Below are 24,993 nucleotides of genomic sequence, written 5' to 3' on the forward strand. Positions count from 1 at the left end.
GCTTTATAAGGTGTGTATGCAGTGTAGTTGTAGCCGTGTCAGTCACAATATATTGGAGACAAGGTAGGTGACGTAGTATCTTTTATTGGACCAGCTTCTATTGGTGAGAGAGACCAGCTTTCGAGCAACACAGAACTCTGTGTGACCTGAAGAAGTGTGTGGCTCGAAAGCTTGTCTCCAACCAACAGAAGCTGGTCCAATAAAAGATATTACCTCATAAGACCATGTTAGATACTGTTACAGCCACGGGTAGGCTACAATAGCTCACCTATAGCAAATGGTTTTACATTAAGAGGAGGAATGTAGGCCCAGGATACTGGAATGAACACGTTATTTTCAAACAGTGGCCACTGAATGTATAGGTCTAACACATTTTGCTACAAGATCCCTGAATAAATGACCATACTGGAGTTCCTGTACAAGAATGTGTCAGATGCAATATGCCTTAACGATGAAAAAGTATGATGTAAGAAGTGCTAATGATAATACTAACTAGCTCTCATATTGCACTTTTCATCAGTTGATCTTAAAAAAAAGAGTTTTACCACGGAGGTCAGTCTGATTATCTCCCATTTTCCAGATGGGGGAAACTGAGGTACGGGGGTGACCCAGCAGGCCAGTGGCAGAGCCAGGAATAGAAGCTAGGTTTACTGAGTCCCAGTCAAGCACTATCTACTAGGCCACACTACTAAAGAGGTTTTAAGCCAGTGAAATGACTCTCTGCAATCATAATTTGCTGAGTAACAAGTAATAATATAAATCTACCTCATCCTTTATATTAGCACCACCGTCTCGCAGGCCGTGTCTACGCTAGCAATTTTCTGAAGTTTTCCCCTCTTGTCATAGCATGAATGCAGCTTCAGCAAGTGGTGACAACAGGAGGAGTGCTAATGTTGCCACTGTTTTAATCACTGTGCCCTCTAACCCTTTTCACAGTCGGTTCCAATGACATGGTGGTTAAAACACTAGTAGTCTGTCTACATAGCACTCCTTCCGTTCCACGAGTGGAGATATGATAGGAAATTTTTTAGAAAAAATGTTAAGTCTGCTATACATGGCCTTGCCTATTGAAGCAGGAAATCTGGCAGGTATTTTTACCCTAACAAAGATATAAGGCTTAATTTCACAAATTTTATCCACAATTCTTGCCCCATTGGATAATGAAGCATCAAAAGCCTCCCAACCATGAACAATTCTAAAAATGAAAAGTTTTCCAAGGGATAAAAATCCCTCCTGGAGGATCAAGTTCAAGAATTATCAAAACAGGATGTACTCCACAGAACACATGTTTGCGCATCCTTGCTGTGCTTCATCATGGAATTTGCACTTCCTAATTCAATTAATTTTCTGAAGTGCTGTTATTTTCATCTATTTTTTTTAAATAAGCAAATATGCTGCACACAAACTAGCTGAAACTTGCAAATAGGTAATTGTGGATGTGAACACATTATGGGCACAAACTGTCGAACTCTGTGTACCGTTGCATATTTGCACAGACATTTAGCCCACAGTGTAGGTGATACTGTCTGTTTGAAAGGGATCATGGCCAGGATATCCCTACACCCTTGTGACCCCTGGTTGCCAGAGCAGCCCCTTGAGGGCCATCAGCAGCTGGCTTATGTTAGAGCAGTTTGAGGGCTGCTCTAATATTCAGCCATATACCAGACCATCCCAAATCAACCTCTACACCTGGAGGATGCAAATGTGTACTGAAGCCACCTTTGTCCCCCACCTGTTTTGGTACAGGTTGGATGTATAGAAGGAACCACAGAGTTTTCAAGATTAGAAACAAACAAAACTCCACACAAAGAAACACGCAGAAAGGAAACCATTTTAAAATGTCAGTTTATTTACATGACAGAGGGTTTATGCTACTTGAAAAGTTGTTCCAACAGGAACCCAGCAATTAGTACATTCGCCTGCTTGTCTTCAAAACTCAGGAAAAAAGGGACGATTTAAGATTTGATGATGTGACTTCAGAACATTCCGATGATCATTTGTTAAGAAAGTGCCACACATCAACTAAAACAAAAATACACGTCAAGAATGGTATTAATTCTACATGGACAACCAGATGCAAACTCTTGGATATGCAATACTCTACACTTTCAGCTTCTTTCCTATTCCCCCCTCCCAAACATATACAGCTCCTTGAACCATATCAGCAATCCATGAAAAGAGTGCCCCCGAAGTAAACATATTTTATTTTGTGATACAACTTGGCTGAAAATTAAATCCTGCAACAGCGTACAGCCCTGATGTATTGCACACATCAACGATGAGGCAGACTGTGGTCAGTTCTGTCAGAGGCTTGAGATGGAATATTTTAGTAAATAAATGCTATTTATTGGCATACCATATAAGGGCAAAAGGAATGCAGCTTGCTTTCCCATGAAATTGATTACACAGATGTTATTTTGTGAAGAATTTGGAACTAGACTCAAGATTTTAAGTTCCTTGTTGTCTTTCCCTTCTGCCCTCCAATTTGTAGTAATGTAAGTTCCTTTCTCGTACAGTGCTTTTGGCATTAAAAAGTCAACAGCTTTTTTTTTTTTTTTTTAAGTAAACAAAGCATATTGAACAAACTTAGTTCGGACTCCTGTACCTCAACTAAAACTATCATTTTTGTTAACTTGAAAACCAGTTCCACAAGAATGGGGAAAAGGCAATTTTGCTTTAATTAACACTGAAAAAGTAAATTTGGCCTAGTTTTGGTGGATAGTTTCTTCTGTTTCATTTTTAAAGTTACCACAAGGAAGAAATAAAAGCAAGAAAAGCAACATTTCTTAAAAGGATAAATATGGCCCTCCATAATTTCTGAAACAGAAAAATATTACTATGATTGCTCATCTAATTCTAGACTGACATGGGCTAAGACTACAATACCCTTATAGACACAGAGCAGGTATTAGTACTTTATGCCACTTGACTAGTAGTCCCTTTGACTTCAGTAGAACTACTCACTCTCTAAGGTACTATTCAAGAGAAGTGAGGGCAGTATAATCTGGCCCTATATAAGCATTTTTATCAGTTCTCATGCTTAGTATGTTTAGTTCACAAAAGCTTTTTCAACTGATCTATTTTTAAATCATTTTTTCCCCAAGCAAATGAAACAAAAATACATGTTGTCATTCGGAGTAACAATAAACTGTACCTTCTGCAGAAACAGAGTCTCCTCTCGCAGGTGGTGGTGTCTACAGAAAAAAACCCACAATATTAGTAACACTCCATATGTAGAGTGTCCAAACTCTAGGTTATCTTACTGTGAAAGTCAACAGTTATTTGCACAAAAGAAACATACCACTGGCACCGTAAGACAATACTCCTCCCTCTCACACCTCCATTTTTCTTACTACCTGTAATCTGTCTCACTCAAACGCAGGCACAGACCTACCAGTAGCAGAATAAAGATGATTTACTCTTGTAGGATAAAGCGGATTTTTTGATTTGCAAAACAACAAAGATGAAAACATCTTTGCAACAAGGTTACTATATGATTAATTTTCTTAGTAAATTTACAATTACATCTTTCCACAACTATGTTTTTTGGGGGGAAAACAATCTCTAAAACAGGAGAGTCAAACTCATTCTGTAGAAGGAATACATTCTATATTTAACTGTGGTCCATGGGGCTTTGTATAACTTTAAAGCTACATATATCCTTCAGCCCACACTGGATCTTCCATTTACATTGGTTTCACAAAGATCAGTGCTAGGGAAATATAGCTTAGTGCAAATAAACTTGGTTGTTAATTTTATTTGTCCACCTATTGTCACATCTAGCATCACTCAGTGAGACAATATTTTCACGTTTAGGACCAGTATTATTTCTGTCCTTAGTCTCACTTCCTTTCCCATCCTCCTATTTCTCTCCTCGCTTCTATTTCCTACCCTCTGAAATTCCTTCTCTCCAGCAAATCTCAATTCCATGTTGGCTTCACTCCCATCCCATCTGCTAAAATTATCAGCAATTAAATACTTAATACTGACATTTAAAGTATCAGCATCTGGCTATAGAGTTAATACCCCATTAGATGAATAGGGAAGGGGAAGGGAGTTCACCACGCTTAGGGCTCTTCCCTGGGTTTTAGCCATAACCCTCCTACTGTCCACATGCATCATTATCAACATTACAGAAAATATACCAGGTTGTTATTTTGTTTGGTTGGGGTTTTTAAGTTCTGAGGGGAAGACTGCCCCCTTACTCTCTCTTTTAAAAGATACTTTTGCCTGTAAAGCATTCCTACCAAAGTTATTTTATCAAAGATACCCCTCTCAGAAAAGCCCTTCTACCACATTTTCTTTCCAGTTTTATAAGGGAAGAATAATGTGATAAGTCTGAGAAAAACTGTTCAAGCTATTTATAGTTTATCTTGGAGGTTTTCCAATTTTATAAGCAGCTTCCTTGTAGAGTGAGTGAGCAAGCAGTTCTTGGGATTAATGTTAAACAAAGGCTTGGCTGCCCAGGTCAGTTTTATAGATGGCAACACTTACTGTAAAGTAAATGGTAAATTTTAACATTGACATATCTAGCTTCATGTTTTATTGTTCCAGCACCTAATTTTCAGTGTGCACTAACATTGGTGCTGAGAAAAAGATAGCACAAGAGATCAGAAAACACCAGAAACTTTCACCATCTACAGACAGTTATAAACTCTGGTGTATGTCTGGCTACAGAATGCCAGGGTAATTTGGGGTATTTCAAATGCTCATACCTACTGCTGTCATACACAGACTGCCTTTTCTGATCTCTCTGATTGTGCCAATTTTACTTGGGGGTAACTCTATCAACTGCAGTGGAATGCTCCTGACTTTCACTAACGTCAGAGCATGGTTAGGCCAACTGTCCTGAAACTCAACTGGCAGAGAAGAGTAAAGTGAGACAAGGAGGAAAGATCAACAAAGTAACACACACTTAAGAGACAGAGAATGCACAAACACACACTCTTAGAAGGCAGTCAACACTGGATACTTAAAAAGAAGGCAGAAACAGAGCAGAAATTAATTCTCAATACTGACAAGTCATTTGAGTCTCAAATATAATGCCTGTAAAATCATAAAGGGTCAGATGCTAACACTCTAAATCATGTTGAAGTCAACAGGTCTACCCATGGAGTAAGGTGTCACCCAACAAGGGTATCAGAATCTGGCCCATCTATAATTATATATGTAGAAGCAGTGCAATAAAGACTTCTTTATCATTTGCTTTTGACTTTGTTCTTAGGCATGGAAATTCTAGGCATTCTACTCTCCGTAAAAATGCAAGAGTTATACCAACAGAGTATGCCTTTTATTTTTGCAGTTAATATATCTCATGAAAGTAAAAGGTATATACCACCCATCCAATACGAAAATCTTCTCTCTGTAAAATGGGTTAGAAACAAGCATGGCAGCTGTTCCAAAGAGTGCAGGTGACTCAGGAATATGGAAATATGTTTCCAGTTATACTTGTAAGTCAACACAACAATAGCTTTGATTTCTCTTGCTCTTATCCATAAGCCAATGAAAGAAAGTAAAAGTAGAATTTTTTTTTTTTTTTAAATTTCCAGGTACATGTGAAAAACCCACAGCCATTAAGATGCTGCAGGTGATCTCTGTATACTGTCAGTTGAGCTTGCAAGAGCTGAATGTCTGACAACTGAATCTGGCAATGCAAGACTGTGGAAAAGACACCTGTTTAAAATTTAATATCTAGAATTTGACGTTTTGCTCTCAAGGGAATGTTAAAGGCTGTACTGTTTCCACTTCAGGTTACTTTTGATTGGAAATTACATACATTAAAAATACCAATTAAAACATATTGTGCATTTTACTCAAGGATAAATATATTAAGAGTAACTAGACTAACTAGATTAACAAAAAAAAGAGGGCTGTCGATTAATCGCAGTTAACTCACGTGATTAACTCAAAAAAATCAATCACAATTAATCGCAGTTTAAATTGAACTGTTAAACAGAATACCAACTGAAATTTATAAAATATTTTGGATGTTTTTCTACATTTTCATATATATTGTATTCTGCATTGTAATTGAAATATTTTTGATTGCAGATATTTGCACTGTAAAAATGATAAACAAAAGAAATCGTATCTTTCAATTCACTTCATACAAGTACTACATTGCAATCTCTTGGTCGTGAAGCGCAACTTACAAATGTAGATTTTTTTTTTTTGTTACATAACTGCACTCAAACAAAGCAATGTAAACTTCAGAGCCGACAAGTCCACTCAGTGCTACTTCTTGTTCAGCCAATCGCTAAGACAAACAAGTTTGTTTACATTTACAGGAGATAATGCTGCCCTTTTCTTATTTACAATGTCACCAGAAAGTGAGAACAGGCATTTCCAAGGCACTTTGGTAGCCGGCACTGCAAGGTATTTACGTGCCAGATATGCTAAACATTCGTATGCCCCTTCATGCTTTCGCCACCATGCCAGAGGACATGCTTCCATGCTGATGAAGCTCATTAAAAAAATGTGACTGAACTCCTTGAGAGAAAATTGTACATCTCCTGCTCTGTTTTACCCACATTCTGCCATATATTTCATGTTATAGAAGTCTCAGATGATGACCCAGCACATGTTGTTCGTTTTAAGAACACTTTCACTGTAGGTTTGACAAAACGCAAAGAAGGTACCAATGTGAGAGTTCTAAAGATAGCTACAGCACTCGACCCAAGGTTTAAGAATCTGAAGTGCCTTCCAATATCTGAGAGGGACGAGGTGTGGAGCATGCTTTTCAAAATCTTAAAAAAGCAACACTCGGATGCAAAAACTATAGAACCCGAACCACCAAAAAAGAAAATCAACCTCTGCTGGTGGCATCTGACTCAGATAATGAAAATGAACATGCGTCAGTCCGCACTGCTTTGGACTGTTATCAAGCAAAACCCATCATCAGCACAGACGCATGTCCCCAGGAATTGTGGTTGAAGCATGAAAGGACATATGAATCTTTTGCGCATCTGGCACGTAAATATCTTGCAACGCCAGCTACAACAGTGCCATGAGAACGCCTGTTCTTACTTTCAGGTGACATTATAAACAAGAAGCGGGCAGCATTATCTCATGCAAATGTAAACAAACTATGGACTTGCAGGCTCTAAGATTTTACATTGTTTTATTTTTGAATGCAGGGGTTTTTTAAAACATATTTCTACATTTGTAAGTTCAACTTTCATGATAAAAAGATTGCACTACAGTATTTGTATTGGTGAATTGAAAAAATACTTCTTTTGTTTTTTTTTTACAGTGCAAATACTTGTAATTGAAAATAAATATAAAGTGAGCACTGTACACTTCGTATTCTGTGTTGTAATTGAAATCAATATATTTGAAAATGTAGACATCAAAAATATTTAAATAAATGGTATTCTATTATTGTTTAATCACATGATTAATCATGATTAATATTTTTAATCGTGTGATTAATCGTGATTAATTTTTTTAATCACTTCACAGCCCTAAAAAAATCAAAGAAGAAAAACTGTAAAAGGAACAGAAGCAGGGGAGGATCATGGATGATTGGGGTTTAGTAAAACACTACAAAGAAATAATGAAACCATTAAAGAAAAAAAAGAAAGTGAGGAATGAGAACAGGAAGAAAAAAAAAAGTCAAACACATTGGTGGCTACTATAAGACTTTGAGGGAGTTCACTTTTAACTGCTTGTTGCAGATACAATGCCATAGGCACCCATTACAGAGAAATTTATTAGTCCTCAACTAGCTAAAATAAACAGGAATATCTGACTCACCCTCCCAATACATAAAAGGTCCTGGATTTTGCATGACTGATATATTATTGGTGTAAGCTACTGAAGATATTAGTGTGTATCTTACAAGTAAACAATGAAAAAGTGAGGCAACTAGGAAAGAAGCCTCCAAATATGTATATGTTCTGTATGTCTGGTTTTTGAAAGTAAAAACATTAGCTTTTCCAGACCTTGGTTTTAAGAGGCATGAGGTCTCATTTGACACTTACACTATTGCTATAACTGTGTGCACAAATCGAGCAACTGAGAGAGTTTGAGTTAACCCTAGTTAGTTGCCTATACAGCCACTTGCAACTGCAAAACACCCGATATGCTCATGGGAACGGCCAAAGCAAATACGTGAGAGAAATGTTCGGGGGTTTTTTTGTTAAATCAGGCACTTTACATTTCTTTTCTTTCTTTCTTTCTTTCTTTTTTTTTTTTTGCTTAAGTTGTGGTCTCCAAAATATAACATTTAAATGGAATACTTCTCCGATGACATTTGCACATGCAAGTATCAAACCTGCAGGACATTTTTCTACTTTAAACAGAGAACTCATGTATTTGAATTTTACATTAAAGAATAGCGCCTTGTTCTGAAAATTAACAAGCAGTTAGAAAAACATTTCCCCCTTCCTTGTACAGTGATGCATTTAATTATGCAAGTAGGCAAACAAAGGATCCCCTTAGTGATTAGAGAGTACAGTCAGCTAGTCAACGAGTTTTAGCACTGGGTGGTAACTCATGGCAACAGGGCAGACAGAGAAGACAGCAGGCTAGATATACATAGTCAATCTTGTTATTTAGCATCAGAAGAAATAGCACCATAGAAAATCAGCAAAACAGTAATGAACTTGCCAGAAAACACAATTATTATACTGCAGCAAAAAAGGTTTATATTATAATGGTTATATGTCCCCCATAATCTCTATATTCTACGTTTTATTTTTTAAACCTCACATCTTCGTTTAATGCAAGGACCCACTTTGTCTACCTATATTATTTCAGTGCTGGATTTTTGGATCTTTTGCGAGCATTAGTAACAATTTTTAAAAATAAAAAACTTCCATTAAAAGCATTTTGCCCTTACTGATTGCACAATTAATCTGGCATCCTCTTCGCTGCAACAAAAGGGGCTGTCATGCACCAAAACATTCATACTGAAAAATAAAAATTAATAAGATAGTTAACAATAAAAAAATGGAATATAATAAAACCTACCTATGATAAACAGTCTCTGCAAAGAACCCAAATGTTTATGTCTACTAAGAAGTGAGTAGTCAAAAATGAAGCAACAATAACCAGCATTTTATACATTTAATATTTTACATTTATATAGTTCCTTTCATCCTTAAAAAGATCCCAAAGTTCATGCCATTGTGTCCATTTATAGAGGAGACAACCCTCGGGTAGGGGATCCAATAAACTGACTTCACATCACACTGGTGGCAAAGGAGAAATTTTGATCAAAGACCTGGGGCAAACCTCTGCTCTTTCAAAAAAAGTGTCCAAGATCTTTAATGCTTATGGCGAGCAGATGGGAACATGGAGCCAAATCCTCTGCTGGTGTACATGGCTAAAGTTCCACTGAAGTTAGTGCAGTTGTACCCATCTATACCAGGATTGAATTTGGACTTTGGTTTGTAAGGTCTCATCTAAATTATCTGATCGAATACTATGCAGTTTATCCTATTCCTCAAAGTAAGGCTGTGATTTTTTTTTTTTTTTATAAATTATACCAACATGTAGCCTAAGTGCTTTGGAATAAAAAAATATGAAGCTCAATATTACCAAGTTATCCAATTATTAACAGAGCTGGACAACCCTAGAGTACAGCGAGACCACCCATTTTTCCAGGAAACATATAGAAGGACTATAATGAATCAGAATTTGCATTACATGTTTGGTTAATGGCAGGCACCCATAGTATTAAAAGAGGACCAGGCAGAACATTCACACCCTGTAGGTTCTGTGCTGACAGTATTTGCACTGCAAATCCGCCCAGCGAGCTTGACAACAGGCCATTTAAATGTGTACCAAGCCAAAACCTGGTATTTAATGGCAGTTGAGCCTTCAAGAGGACTAACTACTTAAAAAACGTAACATTTTAAAGAATTTATGACAAAACTTTTAAAAACGCATATATACACAGTTACATATCAATATACACACATATCAGATTACGAGCAATACGGGGCCCCATTCAGCAAAGCACTTAAGCACATGCTTAATTTTAAGCTGTGCTTAAGATCACACTGATATCAATACTTAACTTTAACCACATGCTTAAACACTTTGCTGAATTGGAGCCATATTCCCACTTCCCAGATTCCAATGAATCTTTGCATGCCATGGCTTACATCATAACAGTTCACTCTGTAGGGTCAGAAGGGTTGGGTGAGGGCCATGCAATATCCTGGCAAACAGCTAACCATTTCATTACTCCTATGCTTTGATTGTGACACTGACTTAATGTATTCTAAGGGTGCCTAGACATTGATTGAGTGCCCATTACTTTAGATCAATGAACAACACCATAGTTATGTTAATATGCACAAATATACCCTGCTACCTTCTGATATCTCACTGAATTTTCTTATACAGTTAATGGAAAAACTGCAAATAGTTCCAGTTGCAATGTAAGCCATTAGATACACCTAGAGACTCAACCAAATAAAATAGCAATAAATCTCTGTTTAATTTTGTTTTTCGTTTTTACCAGTTTACAGTATATTTAAACAAAGCGTGTTAAACACAACTAATATTAAGAATGGTATCACTCAACAGCGATCACATCTTGCCAACGAAGATGATTTGGTGACTAGCTTCTAACGCAAACCCAGCCAGTCCAAAAAGAACGCTGGCTTGGAGAACTGGGGTCAATTTCTGGCTCTGCCACAGACTTCCAGTGTGACTTTGGGCAAATCACTTAATCTCAATGTGCCTCAGATACCCCATCTATAAAACAGAGATAACAATACACTTGTTCTCCAACTCTCTGACTGTGTCCTATTTAGGCTGTTGAGCTATCTGGGGCAGGGAATGTCTCTCACTATGTGTCTGTGCAGCACATTGGGGCCCCAATCTCAGTTGGGGACTCCTGGTTCTGCTGCAAAACAAATAATAATAATAGTATGGAACAAATGATAGGCAGAGGATGCATTAGGGCTTTGTATGGAATATGGAGGCTCTCAGGGAAATCCCAAACAGTGTTATGGAAGAAAGGGAAATTCAAAATTGAGGACTAACTTGACAACTTAATTCCCTTGTTGTATTTAAAAACTGCAGGAATTTTAGAACAGAAGCTGATCATAAATACATCTACAGTGATACACAATAGGGTGGTCAGGACAAAATGACAGCAATAACTCTGCTTTTCCTTAGGTTAGGTTACTATCTTTAACATTTTAAAGAATTCATAAATTTCATTTTACAGTGTAACTGTGTAACGTCACCATACTAAATGGCTAACACAACCCTAACCTTCTTTCTCCAGCTTAAAGTGAATACTTTTAATTAAATAATTTCTAAATATTAACAAGCTACACCTGGCTATATTATCAAATTACATAACAGGACATGTTCAAAGAAATTCAAAATGATCAGTATTGTGCAAAAAGCAACAGATTACACAGTAACTGGTTTTTGAGCTTTTACTAAAGTTTATTTATAAATAATCTGCAGGACTCAGATGATCAATATATATTTTCTGAGCAGTTTCCAGTAAACCCTGTGTAGTTACCATGCAAGAGCAATTATCTATCAGGATGCTGTAAAAACAGAAACGTTACTGCCACCTCAAAACAAAAAATGTAAGTGGTTCATACACAGCTACCACACTGACAGAATGAATACAATACAAATAGGAATAGCTTTGAATGGACACTTACCATTTTATAGCACCTCTGTCAGCCTTTTTATGAAGCAAAGCTTTCCAGTATTCATGGGTGGATTTAATAATTTCAACAGCAAAATCCTAGTTTATATCAAGAAAAAGTTTTGAGATATAAAAAGCTACTAAATACATTCCAAATAATTAATTTATTAAAAAATGCAATTTCACAAGATATATTTTCCAAAACTTTTAATAAGGCTTCACGGGAGGCTCCCTACAATCACACTTTTCTAAGGTAAGAAACAGACCTCACTACCCACCAAATAAATTGGCATCACATTGAGGATACTTTTTGGTTGGTGGCCAGACACAATAAGGAGAATTCATGAAAAATGACATCAGTGTATGTGTACAGGAATAAATCATCATATTCTACATGTGTAGCTACAGATGTAGTAACATTGTATGATGCATTATTATTTGAGAAACACATGATCCTGTTATTAAAGATTGTATTATAACGCATACACACAGGGATCAAAGTTAATGTTGCACATGCAGCAATATATTGGCATTTCCCGATTTGATTGCTTAACCATCCAACCTTAGTGTTGCATTAACGCGGTATATTAATTGCCTAGTTTTGTTTGGTGTGGAATTTAATTTCTTGTTGGTGTTTTGTTGCTGTTAAAAAGGGAAATACGGGGAGGAAATTAAAAAGCTTCAAAAAATTTTTAGTTTTAGACTTAACAGCTGTATGGACTAACACACACTTGCAGACAGAGCATGCATATTTCATAATTGGACTAGGTGGCTAGATACCACTGAGATGTTGCCACCCTTCACCTAGGGTGACCAGATGTCCAGATTTTATAGTGACTGTCCCGATACTGGAGGCTTTTTCTTATATAGGCGCCTATTACCCCCACACTCTGTCCCGATTTTTCATACTTGCTATCTGGGCACCCTATCTTCACCAGTGCCACTGGAACATTTTGGGGAAGAGTAACTCTTTTACATCCTGTATCAGAGGGGTAGCCATGTTAGTCTGTATCCACAAAAACAATGAGGAGTCCGGTGGCACCTTAAAGACTAACAGATTTATTTGGGCATAAGCTTCCGTGGGCATCCACTTCTTCAGATGCATGGAGACATGCATGCACGTCTTTTACATCCTGAGTCTCTGGAAACAAATGAAGCGCATCCAAGTTGGTCAGGGGGTGAGTATTCAGTGCGAACTCTGACCCAAAATTCCAGCAGTTTTGGCTGCAGCTTTGTTCAAGCCTCACTGAATATGCTTTGCAAAGTCTGTACTTAACAAAGGCAGACAGTGGAGGAGCTGGCAACAGAGTTTTGGGTTGTCTGCCCTTGTAACACTGGGTATTTTCCACCAGGCTAATGATTCATTTTATGGAGAAGAGTAATAAGAGGATCTTTACACCCAGAAAACACTGGAAAGTTTGTTTGGGTTGGTTAGTAGCCATTTTATAGCTGAGACAGTTTATAGCCAATTTGTGTACAGGCATCATTTCTCTGGAACCCATTTATAATGCTTAGGGAAAAAATCCCTCTATAGATTGTGCATAATATGTGATTTTCAAAACATTTAAAACTCAAATCAAACCCAATTTCACCTGGAAAAAGGTCACAGTGAGCACAGTCTCTACAGTGAGCGCTATTCCCATGTCCACTGCACTTCCAATCATCAGCTATTTTAGCCACAGGTGTCAAAAACTCATGAGAATTTTTCTTAAGATGAGAAAAGATCTTAGTCTTGAAGACAAAAACTGCTGAAACATTTTTACTCAAAATTACCAAAAAAATTCACTTCAGAGCAAAGACCAAGCATGGAAAAGTCTGCAACCTACTGCTTCTTTTAAAATATACAGTCTTGCAAAACTGTCATGAAGATTTGCCAGTCTATGCTCAAAATCTATTCCCCATTTCTTTCCTACGATGACAAAGATACTGAAAAGACCCATATGCGTGTGTGTAAATCTCAACAGGAGTGGGACCTAATATTTTTCCCACTTGTTCAAAAGCCATTATTTTCTTGAGATATGTTTAATTTTGCAAGTTTGCCTAAATATCCACACAGACAAAAATACAACTATTCAAAATTCTCTATATGGATTAAGGTTTTCATTTTACAAACACATGAATATAAGCCGAATAAAGTTCTGATGTTTGATAATATATTCCTACTCCCTCCATACTGCATTTAAAGAATGCTGACTTAGCTTTATTCCATTATGATGGACCAACCACTTCCTTGCAAGCAATTCCAAAAAATCTAGGATATATCATTCCAAAAACCACACATGCCAGCAAGATGCATCTTTAAATCCATATCATCTTCACCTTGTCTTTAAACTCTCCATTAAAAGCAAACTGATTTTCCGGTTTGTCATCTGGGACCTTATAGAATCGGAACCACTCAGCTGTAGCCTCAAGATAACCCGGTTTGTGTTTCTTGACATCATCAATATCTGTAGGTATATATAAAAAAAAAGTATCACCTTTTTACTCACAGTTTTGGCAACATCAATTTTTAGAAGTCTTGTAAAATATTTGCAAGCAATTTGATTTCAGTGAATTCTTTCAAAGTCATCAGGGAATTTCAGTTTCTTCCTCAGTTGCACATAGTTGATGTTTTATGATTTCACCACCACACTAAAATAGATAAGCCAGGCACCTCCCAGTCTTCATTAATTAAGACCCATAGGCCCAATAAATAAAATGACCACCTTTATAGCAGGTGGGGAAGAAAATTCCATATTTATAGGCTTTCATCTCACTAGGTACCTCATGAGAGAGACTTGGATTACTTTATACATTTTATTTCCCAGCAACTGTGCCACTGCGTCTTTTTGATAATGGAAAAATAATTGGCAAAAACAATTTTAGCTCACGGATTTTAAACTAGCACCTGAAAACAAAGTATAAACTTGGTGTAGCAAAGGAAAACACAAAATGTATATTAAAAACACACCTGACAGCACATATTACCTCTGAATTTGGCCCATTAGATACAGAAAAGGTAAATGCTTCTAGCATTAAGTATTCTAACACCTACTGCTAGTTACTTGTGCTAACACATTCTACCCTTACCTCTGCAGGTGCAGAGCACCTGGCAGCAGAATGAGAAAGTTCCTGCCGTGCAAGCATAGGACAGGCCATGAAGAGGGATGCATGCCCTTGGCAGAGCATGATGAATTTGGAAAATGGCTGTACGACTTATGAATTCTGGTTGTTATTGTGAAACTGTATTATGAAACATTTCTGTAACATGAGTGCCTGTATGTATACGGACCCATCACTGCTGACAGGTCCTGTAGCAGGTACAAATCAGACAAGGACAATGGGAAATATTTAGCAGACCTGAAGAAGATTTCTATGTAAGTTTGAAAGCTCAATTCTCTCTCACCAACTCAAGTTGGTCCAATAAGATTATCTAGGAATGCCAAGTTGGTCCAAAAAGATTATCTCACTCCCCTTCTCTCTCTAACATTAACAATGGTACTTAGACCTCACAAAAGTTATACTAAAGACAGCTGCATCCATAAAAAACCAGTTTTAGTTTAACTCCTTGAAGGAGAGGGGTGAGGTCAGCGCAGTGGAAAGTTACCCGAAAGATAGAACAAAGGAAGCCAGACGGGTTTATAGCAAGCCAGACAAGAAGCAGCTGCTTGGGCAGGAGAGGATAAGGTCACACAGTATGTGGTGGCCTCATGTGGCAGAGGAGCCCTACCTGCTTTATTGAGTCCTAATCGTCCCAAGGACTCTGAACAACGCAACTAGGTTAAATTACGAAGGATGAATATAAACAAACACCACAAACACGTAGGGACAAAATTAGAAGGCCAAGGCACAAACCAAGATTAAACTAGCTAGAGGCATAAAAGGTAACAAGAAAACAGTCTACAAATACATTAGAAACAAGAGGAAGATCAAGAACAAGGCAGGCCCATTGCTCAATGAGAGGTAGAAAGAGAACAGAAAATGTGGAAACAGCAGAAGTGATAAATGACTTTTTTGTTTCAGTATTCACCAAAAAGGTTAGTAGTGATTGGAAGTCTAACATAGTGAATGCCAGTGAAAATGAGGCAGGGTCTGAGGCTAATAGGGAAAGAACAAGTTAAAGAAGTACTTAGACAAATCAGATGCCTTCAAATCTCTTCGAGATTTCCTGGGGAAACATCCGAGTCATTAGAGATTATCCTCAAAAACTCATGGAAGATGGGAGGCATTCCAGAGGACTAGAAGAGGGCAAATATAGTGCCCATCTATAAAAAGGGAAATAAGGACAATCTGGGGAACTACAGACACCACTGAATTTCATGGCCCATGACCGTCAGTAAAGGCACCTGGGCTAGCTTGGCTTCTCCTCCTTGTTTCCACTTTCTCTAATAGGCTCCAGAAGCAGTTGGAACTGAACAGTAACATAAGCACCATGTGATTATTCAGCAATTTTAATTTTTTTTTTATTACGTTTTTCTTCTTAATTTGGGGAAGTGTTACAACCCGTAAGTCCTGTTGTTGTAAAGCCAGCACTCAGCCACAGGTAACCTCCTGTGGGCCTCATTACTCAACTGCAACCCACCCTAGTCACTTAAGAGACATCATGGACAAGCTGGAAAGAAAGCCTGTTCAGTCCACTGAAAACTAAGAGGATGACAGCTTCCACACAGGACTTGGGAGGTGGATGTAAAGTGTGTGTGTTGGGGGGGAGGGGCGGGGTGGGGAGAGAGCAGCGAAAGGAGGAGGAATTCACAGGGTTCCGATAAAGGAGCAGAAAAACAGGAAGAAAGGATAGCAGGTGCAGTGATTTAATACACTAGTCTCTAGAACCTGGGTTTCACATCTGTATTAGAATAAAACAAATAGGAGTCAATTGATTTCTGCCTTCCCCACATCACAGTCATTAGGTGCCATACTCTGGTACTGGCTATGTACACATGGTCTCCATTGAAACTATGTATTCAGGCTGAAGTCAAAGGGAACTAAACGTGTGTAGAACAACAAATGTATAGCCCAATATAATTTGGTCCTATGCATCGGTATTGTCAATCTCTGCTCAGAAGAGGCCCAGGATGCGAATGCCAGGAGCCTTGCAGGTCACACACTATTAACATGCATTAACACCAGTATGGGGGTGTGATTTCTGCATATTGCCTGTATGCATTTTCCAGGTCCACCTTCATAAGCATCAAAGGTGACCCCAGGGTTAAAAAAGCAGATGAAAAAAAGTCAGCTGTTATTACAGTGAGTGTAAGCAGCTTGGTTTGAATAAGGGAAATCTCTAGAGGCCAGCACAAATGGCTACGGCTTTGCTTTTTGTCAAAGGACAGAGCCAATGAAAATGCGGCTCCCAAGTCTATCGGGCCTTACAAAAGGAAACGATAAAAACGTTTGTAGAAAACTACCATTTTTAGTATAACAGATGCTGTTTCTTGCAAGCAAAGCTAAAGCAACATACTTGCAACAAGCTTTCTAAACAAGGTCTGTGGGAAGAGAAGACATATGTTTTTAATAACATCTTATAAACATTTACAGGAAGCAGCAGCTACACTCCATATAAAGGCATTTGTTGTATTTTCTGCAGCAAGGGGGGAAAATCAGCCCTGGTACAGACAATTAATTTCTTTATGTTGAATGCTTACACAAATTCCCAACAAAAGCTTTCATGGGCCTCTTCTGCATATAAATATACCCTTACGTACAGAAAGGGAATATACACAGTACATGATACCAAGAAGTGCAATATACTTCATCATTCAGCGATTGACCCCATAACTCAAAACTGACTTAAAGCCACCACATATGGTCATCACCTATAATTAATAAAAACAACCCAAGACACTGCCCATTGCTATGTATTATGTTTATAAACAGCAGAGAGCATTTTTCAGGGGGGGAGAGAAGGGTGCTGATATTGTACAGTAACTATACAATGCGTTATTAATATACCAACATTGACAGAAATTATTTACAGATATGTATATATACAGGCATCATTCCAATGACCAACAGAATAAAACCAACTGGCCAAGATTTCCAAAAATAACCAGTGATTTTGGGTTCCTTGGTTTTTATGTGCCAACCTTGAGACACCTTTAAGGGGCCTGGATTTTAGAGGGTAAGTGTTCAATACTTTCTAAGAGCATCTGTAAGACACCTCAAACCCAGTACCCCAAATCACTAGTCACTTTTAAAGCTCTTGGCCAGTATGAATCTCATTTTAGGGCTTTGTAATTGGGGCTAAACATAATCATGCCCAAATATTTCTCTGAGTTTGCAGGAAAGGTAAATTGGTCCTGATCTGTATTTGAACTTCAATACATAAATTAAATCCCACTATGAGACAAGTGATCAAAAACATTTTCCATTTCAAGAATTTGACTCTCTTCTTGGCCAAGATATTACACAAAGCTCAGGCCTGCTTTAGAGATTCAAGAGTGGGGGAACCAAATTTTAGATCCACATCCAGACCCACGTCCTTGTTTTTAAATTGCTTCACTGAGTCCAGCAACGGTTATCTGGCTACCAGCTGCCTGGGCAAAAAATGGTGCTCAGGTATGTAAAGGGCAGAGTTAAACCGAAGCTAATTATATTAAAACAGGTGGTTCTTCCCTTGCACCAATGAAAATTTCCAAGTTAAACTTTTTAACTTACGCACACACTTAAAAAGCCAGTGTCTGAACTGCAGCTCGATTTGAAACAGGAATTGTCCCCACCCCTTCCAATATTAACAGTTGTAATTTTACAGCCCCAACATAATGCATAAAGCCCAGCCCTTTGAAACTGTGCCTGCTTAATCCCCAATGAAATTAATGGGAGTTGATGCCAAGCACCTCTCAAGCCCCATATCGTACCATTCAGGTATTGCAAATGCAAATTACAGCTTTTTCATTGCTCTATATGAGAGAGTTCTAGGCACAGTTTCCAGTTTAAGCAATATTTATCAATAAATGCCTGCAGAATTGGAGGTCTCTATATTGGGAGGACTCTGTATAAACAATGGGAAATGCTCAGAAAATGCTCTGCTTTAAATTCTGTTTTGGAAATCAATTGCAGTTATGAGAATGATCAAAAACCCAGATGGGGAAATACGATGTACCTGGTGCGTGTTTAAATCAGTAAGAAAAAAATTAATATACAGCACAAGCTCAGGACAGGATTTTCAAGCATTTAGCACTTTACTGTCCCTAAATTATTTTTTTTCCAGATTTACCATAACTAAACTTTTAATATAAAGTGGCCTGAGTCACCCAAGCAAAAAAAACCTAAACATTTTTCACAAATGTTAGCACAACAAAAAAGACTGACCAGATGTTGTTCAGACTTCTGAAGGGGACAAAGAAGACAGGAAAGGTCCTTGCTGGGCAGAGACCAAACATAAGAACTCTCAACCAAATCAGAAATATTAAGTGAATAGTAGAAACTGACTGATGCCACTGCCATAATGCAATGATATCAGCTTGTCAGTTATTAGAAGAGGTTTCTTAGTTTTATCAACAGCTATTGTCCATTTGAATAAATAAAAAGTCTCATGGGGTGGAGGGAAAACAAGTATAAAGGGACATACTGTACTGCACATTCCACCAGATTTGTTTATTTTCAGAATGAAGAGGGATTCCTGTTAACCACTGCAAGCTACAGTTATGTTTTGTTTAAACTAAATGGGGGACTTCCCCTCCCCCCCAAACCTTGGACTACTCAAACAATCTCTGAAGTGACCATTTCTTATATTTAAGAAATGTTTTCCCTCTTCACCCTCTGATTGTTAGGTGGACGCGTCTCAGGGTATGCCTACACAGCAACCAGACACCGGCAGCTGGCCCAGGCCAGCCGACCCAGGCTCATGGGCTTGGGCTGCAGAGCTGCTGCACTGCAGTGTAGATTTCTGGGCTAAGGCTGGAGCCCGAGCTCTGTGATCCTCCCATCTTGCAAGGTCCCATAGACCAGGCTCCAGCCCGAGGCCAGAAGCCTACACAGCAATGCAACAGCCCCAGAGCCCAAGCCCCGCAAGCCGGAGTCAGCTGGCATGGGCCAGATGCAGGTGTGTGCTTGCTGTGTCAACATACCCTCAGAGTTGTGTATTTTCCATCTGTCAAGCTGCCCTGCAGTGGCTCAAGAGCGGAAGTACCAACTTCAGGGCAGACTGTTAGGAACCAGGGCACAAACCCCCAGTTGGTTGTGAGTTCTATGCCTAAATTTCACCAACCAATCGTCAAGCGTGAACTCCTCAGACACTATAACAATCTCAACATGGAGTCACAGACATTCCTCTTGAGTACTTTCTGATTTGCCACCCAGGTTAGCCTACCTCTGTGACAAATGTGCCCTTACCCCAAGGATCACAGCAATATTCAGGTTACTCTCAGTCCTAAAAGACCAGCCACTTACCCCAGGCCAATTGCACGTAGGATCTCACACCAAAGGCAGTTTATTAAAGGACTGGCTATTCGTGCAAATATATTCTCTAACGAAAATCTGTGTGCGCGCACACATCACATGCCACAGTTCATAGTTTTTGGTTTTGTTTAAAAAAAAAGAGAGATAAATAGTCTATTTCCAAATAAATTGGAGTTCTGTCACCAACGTAGCCAATCCTTTAGGGCAAGAATGTTACTCAACAAAATAAAACCAGATTTAAGACAGCACTAGTGCACTAAGTATTAAACAGTGGCTCAGTTTTTTTCTATATTTTACTTTTGTCATACTAAACTATTTCTTAATCACTTTAAGTTATGGTCAAAAAAAATTATAAGAGATTAAAAAAGAAAAACCGTTGTCTAAAAATATATCACTAATTGCTTGTCAAGATCACTTAGCCAGCCACCAAGTGGTTCTTATTTATTACAAAATATATATGGATACCCACTGAACATTATGGAACGTTGTAAACTTGGGTGCAAACATTGAGGGCAACTCCACAGATCTTAGTTCCTCTGAGAAAGAGGTGGGGAAGACGACAGAGATGCTCTCAGATAACTGAATCTCAAATCATTTAGCCCTTCTTACAAGTTGTGACTTTCTATTTACAAGCAACTACAGTGTGGCTAGCTGAAGCTTCAAAGTCATTTCTAAGGGCTGTCAGACGTTCTGATCATGGGGGCAAGGTCCATGGGAAAAAGCAACGTGTCACAGCCTTCAAACTAAAGGCAGATGGAAAGAGGATCTATGTGCTACAGCTGTCACCTGAAAATCCAGGGCTAGTGATGAATCCAAGATAACCGTGTGACTATGAACCATACCAGCAAGCCCCTTAGGCAGAAGGCACACTAACATCACCTATCCATTCATGTAAATGCTTCCTTATGCCATTAGCATTAGTTCTGTCTCATCCAGATTGAACCACTTTGCTCACTGCAAAAGCAAAGAGTTAAGTATCTGGTTTTGATGAAAAAAGAGTCATAGATCAGAGTGTCATCTTCACACTGATGAAGCTGCAGGCTGAGACATCTCACTGCTTCCCTAAACTAAACTTATGGATCTCTGTAACAAACACACAGTATGAGAAGGCAGAAAACACTCTGCTGAATTGATCTGCCTCAGTGATTATACTAGCCTAAGAGCTTCCTTATCCTTTCATCACAGGTAATCTGTAAATCATGGTGACCTGTGGAAACAATGAAAAGGGGAGGGCCATCTAGGTAGCAGCCCACTGATGCAGTTAACAACTTGCCTTAATATTGTATTCAGCCACCAGGAAAATGGTTCAATGGCTGAGCAGCATAATTCCTCAGACATCTAGAACTCTATTGGACACATCCGTTACTGCAGACCGACCATTAAAAAGGGCGCTATCCCAACAAAAGGATAAGCCCTGACCTCGAGTACCTGAGAGTACATACGATATTTAGCCTCAGAACATAATTATTACCTTGACAAAGATTGTCCACCACTTGCACAAGATTTTAGCCCTTGGATTCCCAATGATTTTATTTTTAAGAATGAAGTCCTGTTAGCTACAGGATAGGTATGGCACAAACACAGATTGAACCGCTGAGACCACACGCTTAACTCTTCTGAAGGGAACACCTGCAGGAATGGGAAGGTAATCCAGTTACCATGCCACTTTAAAGCAACCCTGCCAAGCTGAAATCTAGCCAATTTGTAAAAAATAAGTTAAAGGTCATTTCAGGTGCTAAACCTGCCTTGGAGTCCTGCCACCCATTTTTTGTGGCTACACAATCACACTTTTTTTTAGTATTTTTTTTCCTCTGTTACTGTGCAAAGGATCCAAACAAAACAAACCAGTGGATGAATGGCTATTAGGGAGGCAAACTAACAATACTGAAAGTAAACACTGAAACTAATTTTTTCTTTTCATTTCTTTCAGCAACAGTTCAAACTATTTCACAGATGCAAGTAAAAGCTTTTCAGACAAATGTGATTTTATTTTTTTTAAGTTAGATGTGTTCCTTTAATCTCTACCTTCCCTCTGCTGACACGAACGTCAATTTGATTTTGAATGTGAACTACAAAAAGCTAAAATGAGCCCACCAACTAATTTCACACGTGCAACAATTCTCAATTACTTGGGAATCAAGTTGTCAAAATCCTGTAGGACACTTTGAAAATGTAGGGGCATCTTCAGAGTGCAAAACTATACCTACCCAAATACCATAAACAAAAAACCCTCATACAGCCAATGGAAATTAGGGCTGTTCGAAGTAAATAACATTTGCAAGGGTTTAAACTTTATAATTTTCCCAACTACTTACTAAGGTAATCATGTTTCAAAAATCATATTCTCCCACACAAGGTTCTGTGTATGACAGGTCATTTAAGGATATCCGGAGATAGCTGTTAGCCTTCCTAAAGCTTACTGTGAGATACGTACATGCATTCCCTAAAGAAGATGTTTAATACATGCTTCCTTTTCTTTAGGCTGTCTGCCTTGCCTCATCCTTTGTGTGTAAATATCAGAGACCACTCTATTGGCCATGCAATTAAAAGCAAGGTGCAAATATTTAAATCTGGAGCTGCACAGTTAGTAATCTAGGCCACACTTCTGTATTACCAATTCCAAGTTCTAGGTTTATCCTATTCCTCAAAGTTCACTTGCTGAAATGGATGGTTTGAGGACAGGTAAAGATACTTGCCATGAATTTTCTGGGCTTCTGGGTCATCCACACTGATGGCAATAATCTTCCAATCGGTCTCTCCTTCATCAATAAGAGCCATAACTCCAAGAACCTTTACCTGAATGATCTCACCAAGAGAGTGTACCTGAAAGCACAGCAGCACAATTCCTGTCTCAGTAAGGTATAGAAAAGGCTACACAGTCACAACCTCTTTGTTTTCCTCTAACAGACCAAAAAGTTGTTCTTCTCTTTCAACTCTGCCACATTCCTGTCCAGAGTTTTACTTCCCGTCCCTAACAGATTCCCAGGCCCACTTGTCCCTCTCCAGTCTTTTCTCACCTTTGATTCTCTCTTCCATCTCTCTGTGCAGGATCTCAGTAATTTCTTCAAGGAGAAAACTGACATGTTCTAGCAAGAATTTTCTTCCCTTCCCTCTATATTTACCCTAATCTGTGATCCAGAGGCACCACTCATTCATCTTCTAATCCCTTCTACCTATCGCTCCTGTCCCCATCCCAAGTCCTCATCTCTTCTCTCACTCTCCTGGCTCCTTTCTCCTAGCCTTCAAACATACACCTATCTCCACACTCTACATTCACCCTGGCTTCTCCAAATAGCACCTCCTCTCTCTCCTCTTCTTTTCCTCCAAGCCCCGTGAGTGTGAGGTTTCTTCCTGCTGCAGCAATTTCCTCTCTTCCAATTCCTTCTTGGATCCCTTGTAATCCAAATTCAGGTTCCTCTTCTCCACTGGCACAGCCTTTACTTAGGTCACTATCAATCAGTCTCCTTCTGGCATAGTCCCAGGGGCATCTTCTGCAAACTCATTCTCCTTGATCTATCCACCACCTTTAGCACAACTGATTATTGTTACCTCCTTTCCTAACTCTGTGGACTTTCAGAATTTTTCTTCCTCCATGTTGTTACCACCTTACCACTCCAAATGATCCTTCGGAGTCTCCTTCTCCACCCATCCCAGTCAACATCCCATAAGCGCTACATAGACCCTCTTTCCTTTCTCATCTCTAGATGGCCTCAACCTACCATCTCTAAACAGGTAACTCCCAAATCTGCCTTTTCACCTAATCTATCCCCCTCACTCTAGTCTCACATCTTTGTTTTTCTGTCTCGTGTTCCTAGGTTTCTCATGGCAATTCAAGTTCAACATGGGAAAAAGAAAAAAAAAGTTCTCTCTTTTCCATCGCCATTAAGAATTGCACTGCCCCTGTGAGTTATTCAAGCCCTAAAACCTGCCATTTTTATCTCCTCTTGTCTCTCTCATCCAACACGCAAGCTTCTGTGAAATCCTTTTTTCCCCTCTCCAAAACTCACCATTTCATAGAGTTTAAGGCCAGAATGGACCACCAAGTCCTACAAAAGGTCAGATTAGATTTTACAGGCCACCACTACCCTCACACAAAACCCAACAACTGAAATTAGACCCCAGTATTACAGCCCACAGAAGACTAGATTATTGTGTGCCCCAGGCAAATGCAAGGGACCAAGGTACACCAGTGCCCAATGCTCCCACAATGGCAGTGAAATGATTAAGTGAGATATAACCTTATAATCCAGGCAAATGAGTTATACCCACACTCACTGTAGAGGAAGCTGAAACCCCGCCCTCCCCAAGATCAGTGCCAATCTGAAAATTTCTTCTCAACCCCACATATGGCCATCAGTTAGACCCTGAGCACGTGAGCAACAAATAGCCAGCCAAGAACCTGAGAGAGATAGTGAGAGAGAGAATCACTGGTGCCGCCTCAGAGCTCTGGCCTGCCCCATCCAATGTGCCACCTCCAGCCATGACCATCCCTGATTATTCAGAAAAAGAAGATAAAAACACTTTCAGAATATTTGGGAGGCAGAGGGGGGAATCCCTTCCTGACCCCCTGCCAGAGGCCAGCTGAAACCCTGAAGCATGAGCTTTTAGGAATATAAGACATAAACCTGAAGTGAGCCCCAGGGTTTTTAAACCCCTCCCTATTAACACAAGCAACCCTCAGTTTCCTCTCAGATTCTAACAACAGAACCTTGCCCATACTTTGGCAGGGCCGGCCTCTGGGGTGGGCCATTCGGGCCCCCGCCCAGGGCAACCCACCAAAGAGGACGACATGTGCAGGGTTTGGATTCCCACCTGACCTGCTGAGGGCCAGCTGGGCTGGCGGCAGGCAGGCAGCAGCGCTGGAGAGGAGGCAAGGGGGAGAGACCCAAGCTGCAGAGGGCAGTTGGACGACCAGCCATCGAGCCAGGTGATCAGGTGACTCCTCCAGAGCAGAGGTTTCCCTCTTCCCCGCTGTTCTGCGTGTGTAG

The 24,993-nt window shown here is 39.2% G+C and overlaps 1 protein-coding gene across 7 annotated transcripts in view; it reads right to left on the minus strand.

The window, feature by feature from the left end:
- Nucleotides 1–1,828: 1,828 nt before the first annotated feature.
- PPA2 (inorganic pyrophosphatase 2) overlaps nt 1,829–24,993 on the minus strand; it is a 46,226-nt gene continuing 23,061 nt past the window's right edge. For 2 of the 7 annotated variants that reach the window (XM_084627202.1, XM_084627200.1), the window contains 6 exons: nt 22,702–22,828; nt 13,949–14,076; nt 11,643–11,728; nt 8,843–8,912; nt 3,155–3,194; nt 2,064–2,276 (listed from right to left, as the gene is read on the minus strand). In XM_084627202.1, coding sequence (XP_084483328.1) covers nt 2,203–2,276; nt 3,155–3,194; nt 8,843–8,912; nt 11,643–11,728; nt 13,949–14,076; nt 22,702–22,828 — 525 coding nt within the window. In that variant the 3' untranslated portion in view covers nt 2,064–2,202. Of the gene's footprint in view, nt 2,023–2,060; nt 2,277–3,154; nt 3,195–8,842; nt 8,913–11,642; nt 11,729–13,948; nt 14,077–22,701; nt 22,829–24,993 lie in introns of those variants that run through there. The other 5 variants (XM_084627201.1, XM_084627199.1, XM_084627203.1 and 2 more) reach the window with 5 other exon arrangements.

This window comes from Lepidochelys olivacea (assembly GCF_965140295.1).
Source record: "Lepidochelys olivacea isolate rLepOli2 genome assembly, chromosome: 4".
Lineage (NCBI taxonomy): Eukaryota > Metazoa > Chordata > Testudines > Cheloniidae > Lepidochelys > Lepidochelys olivacea.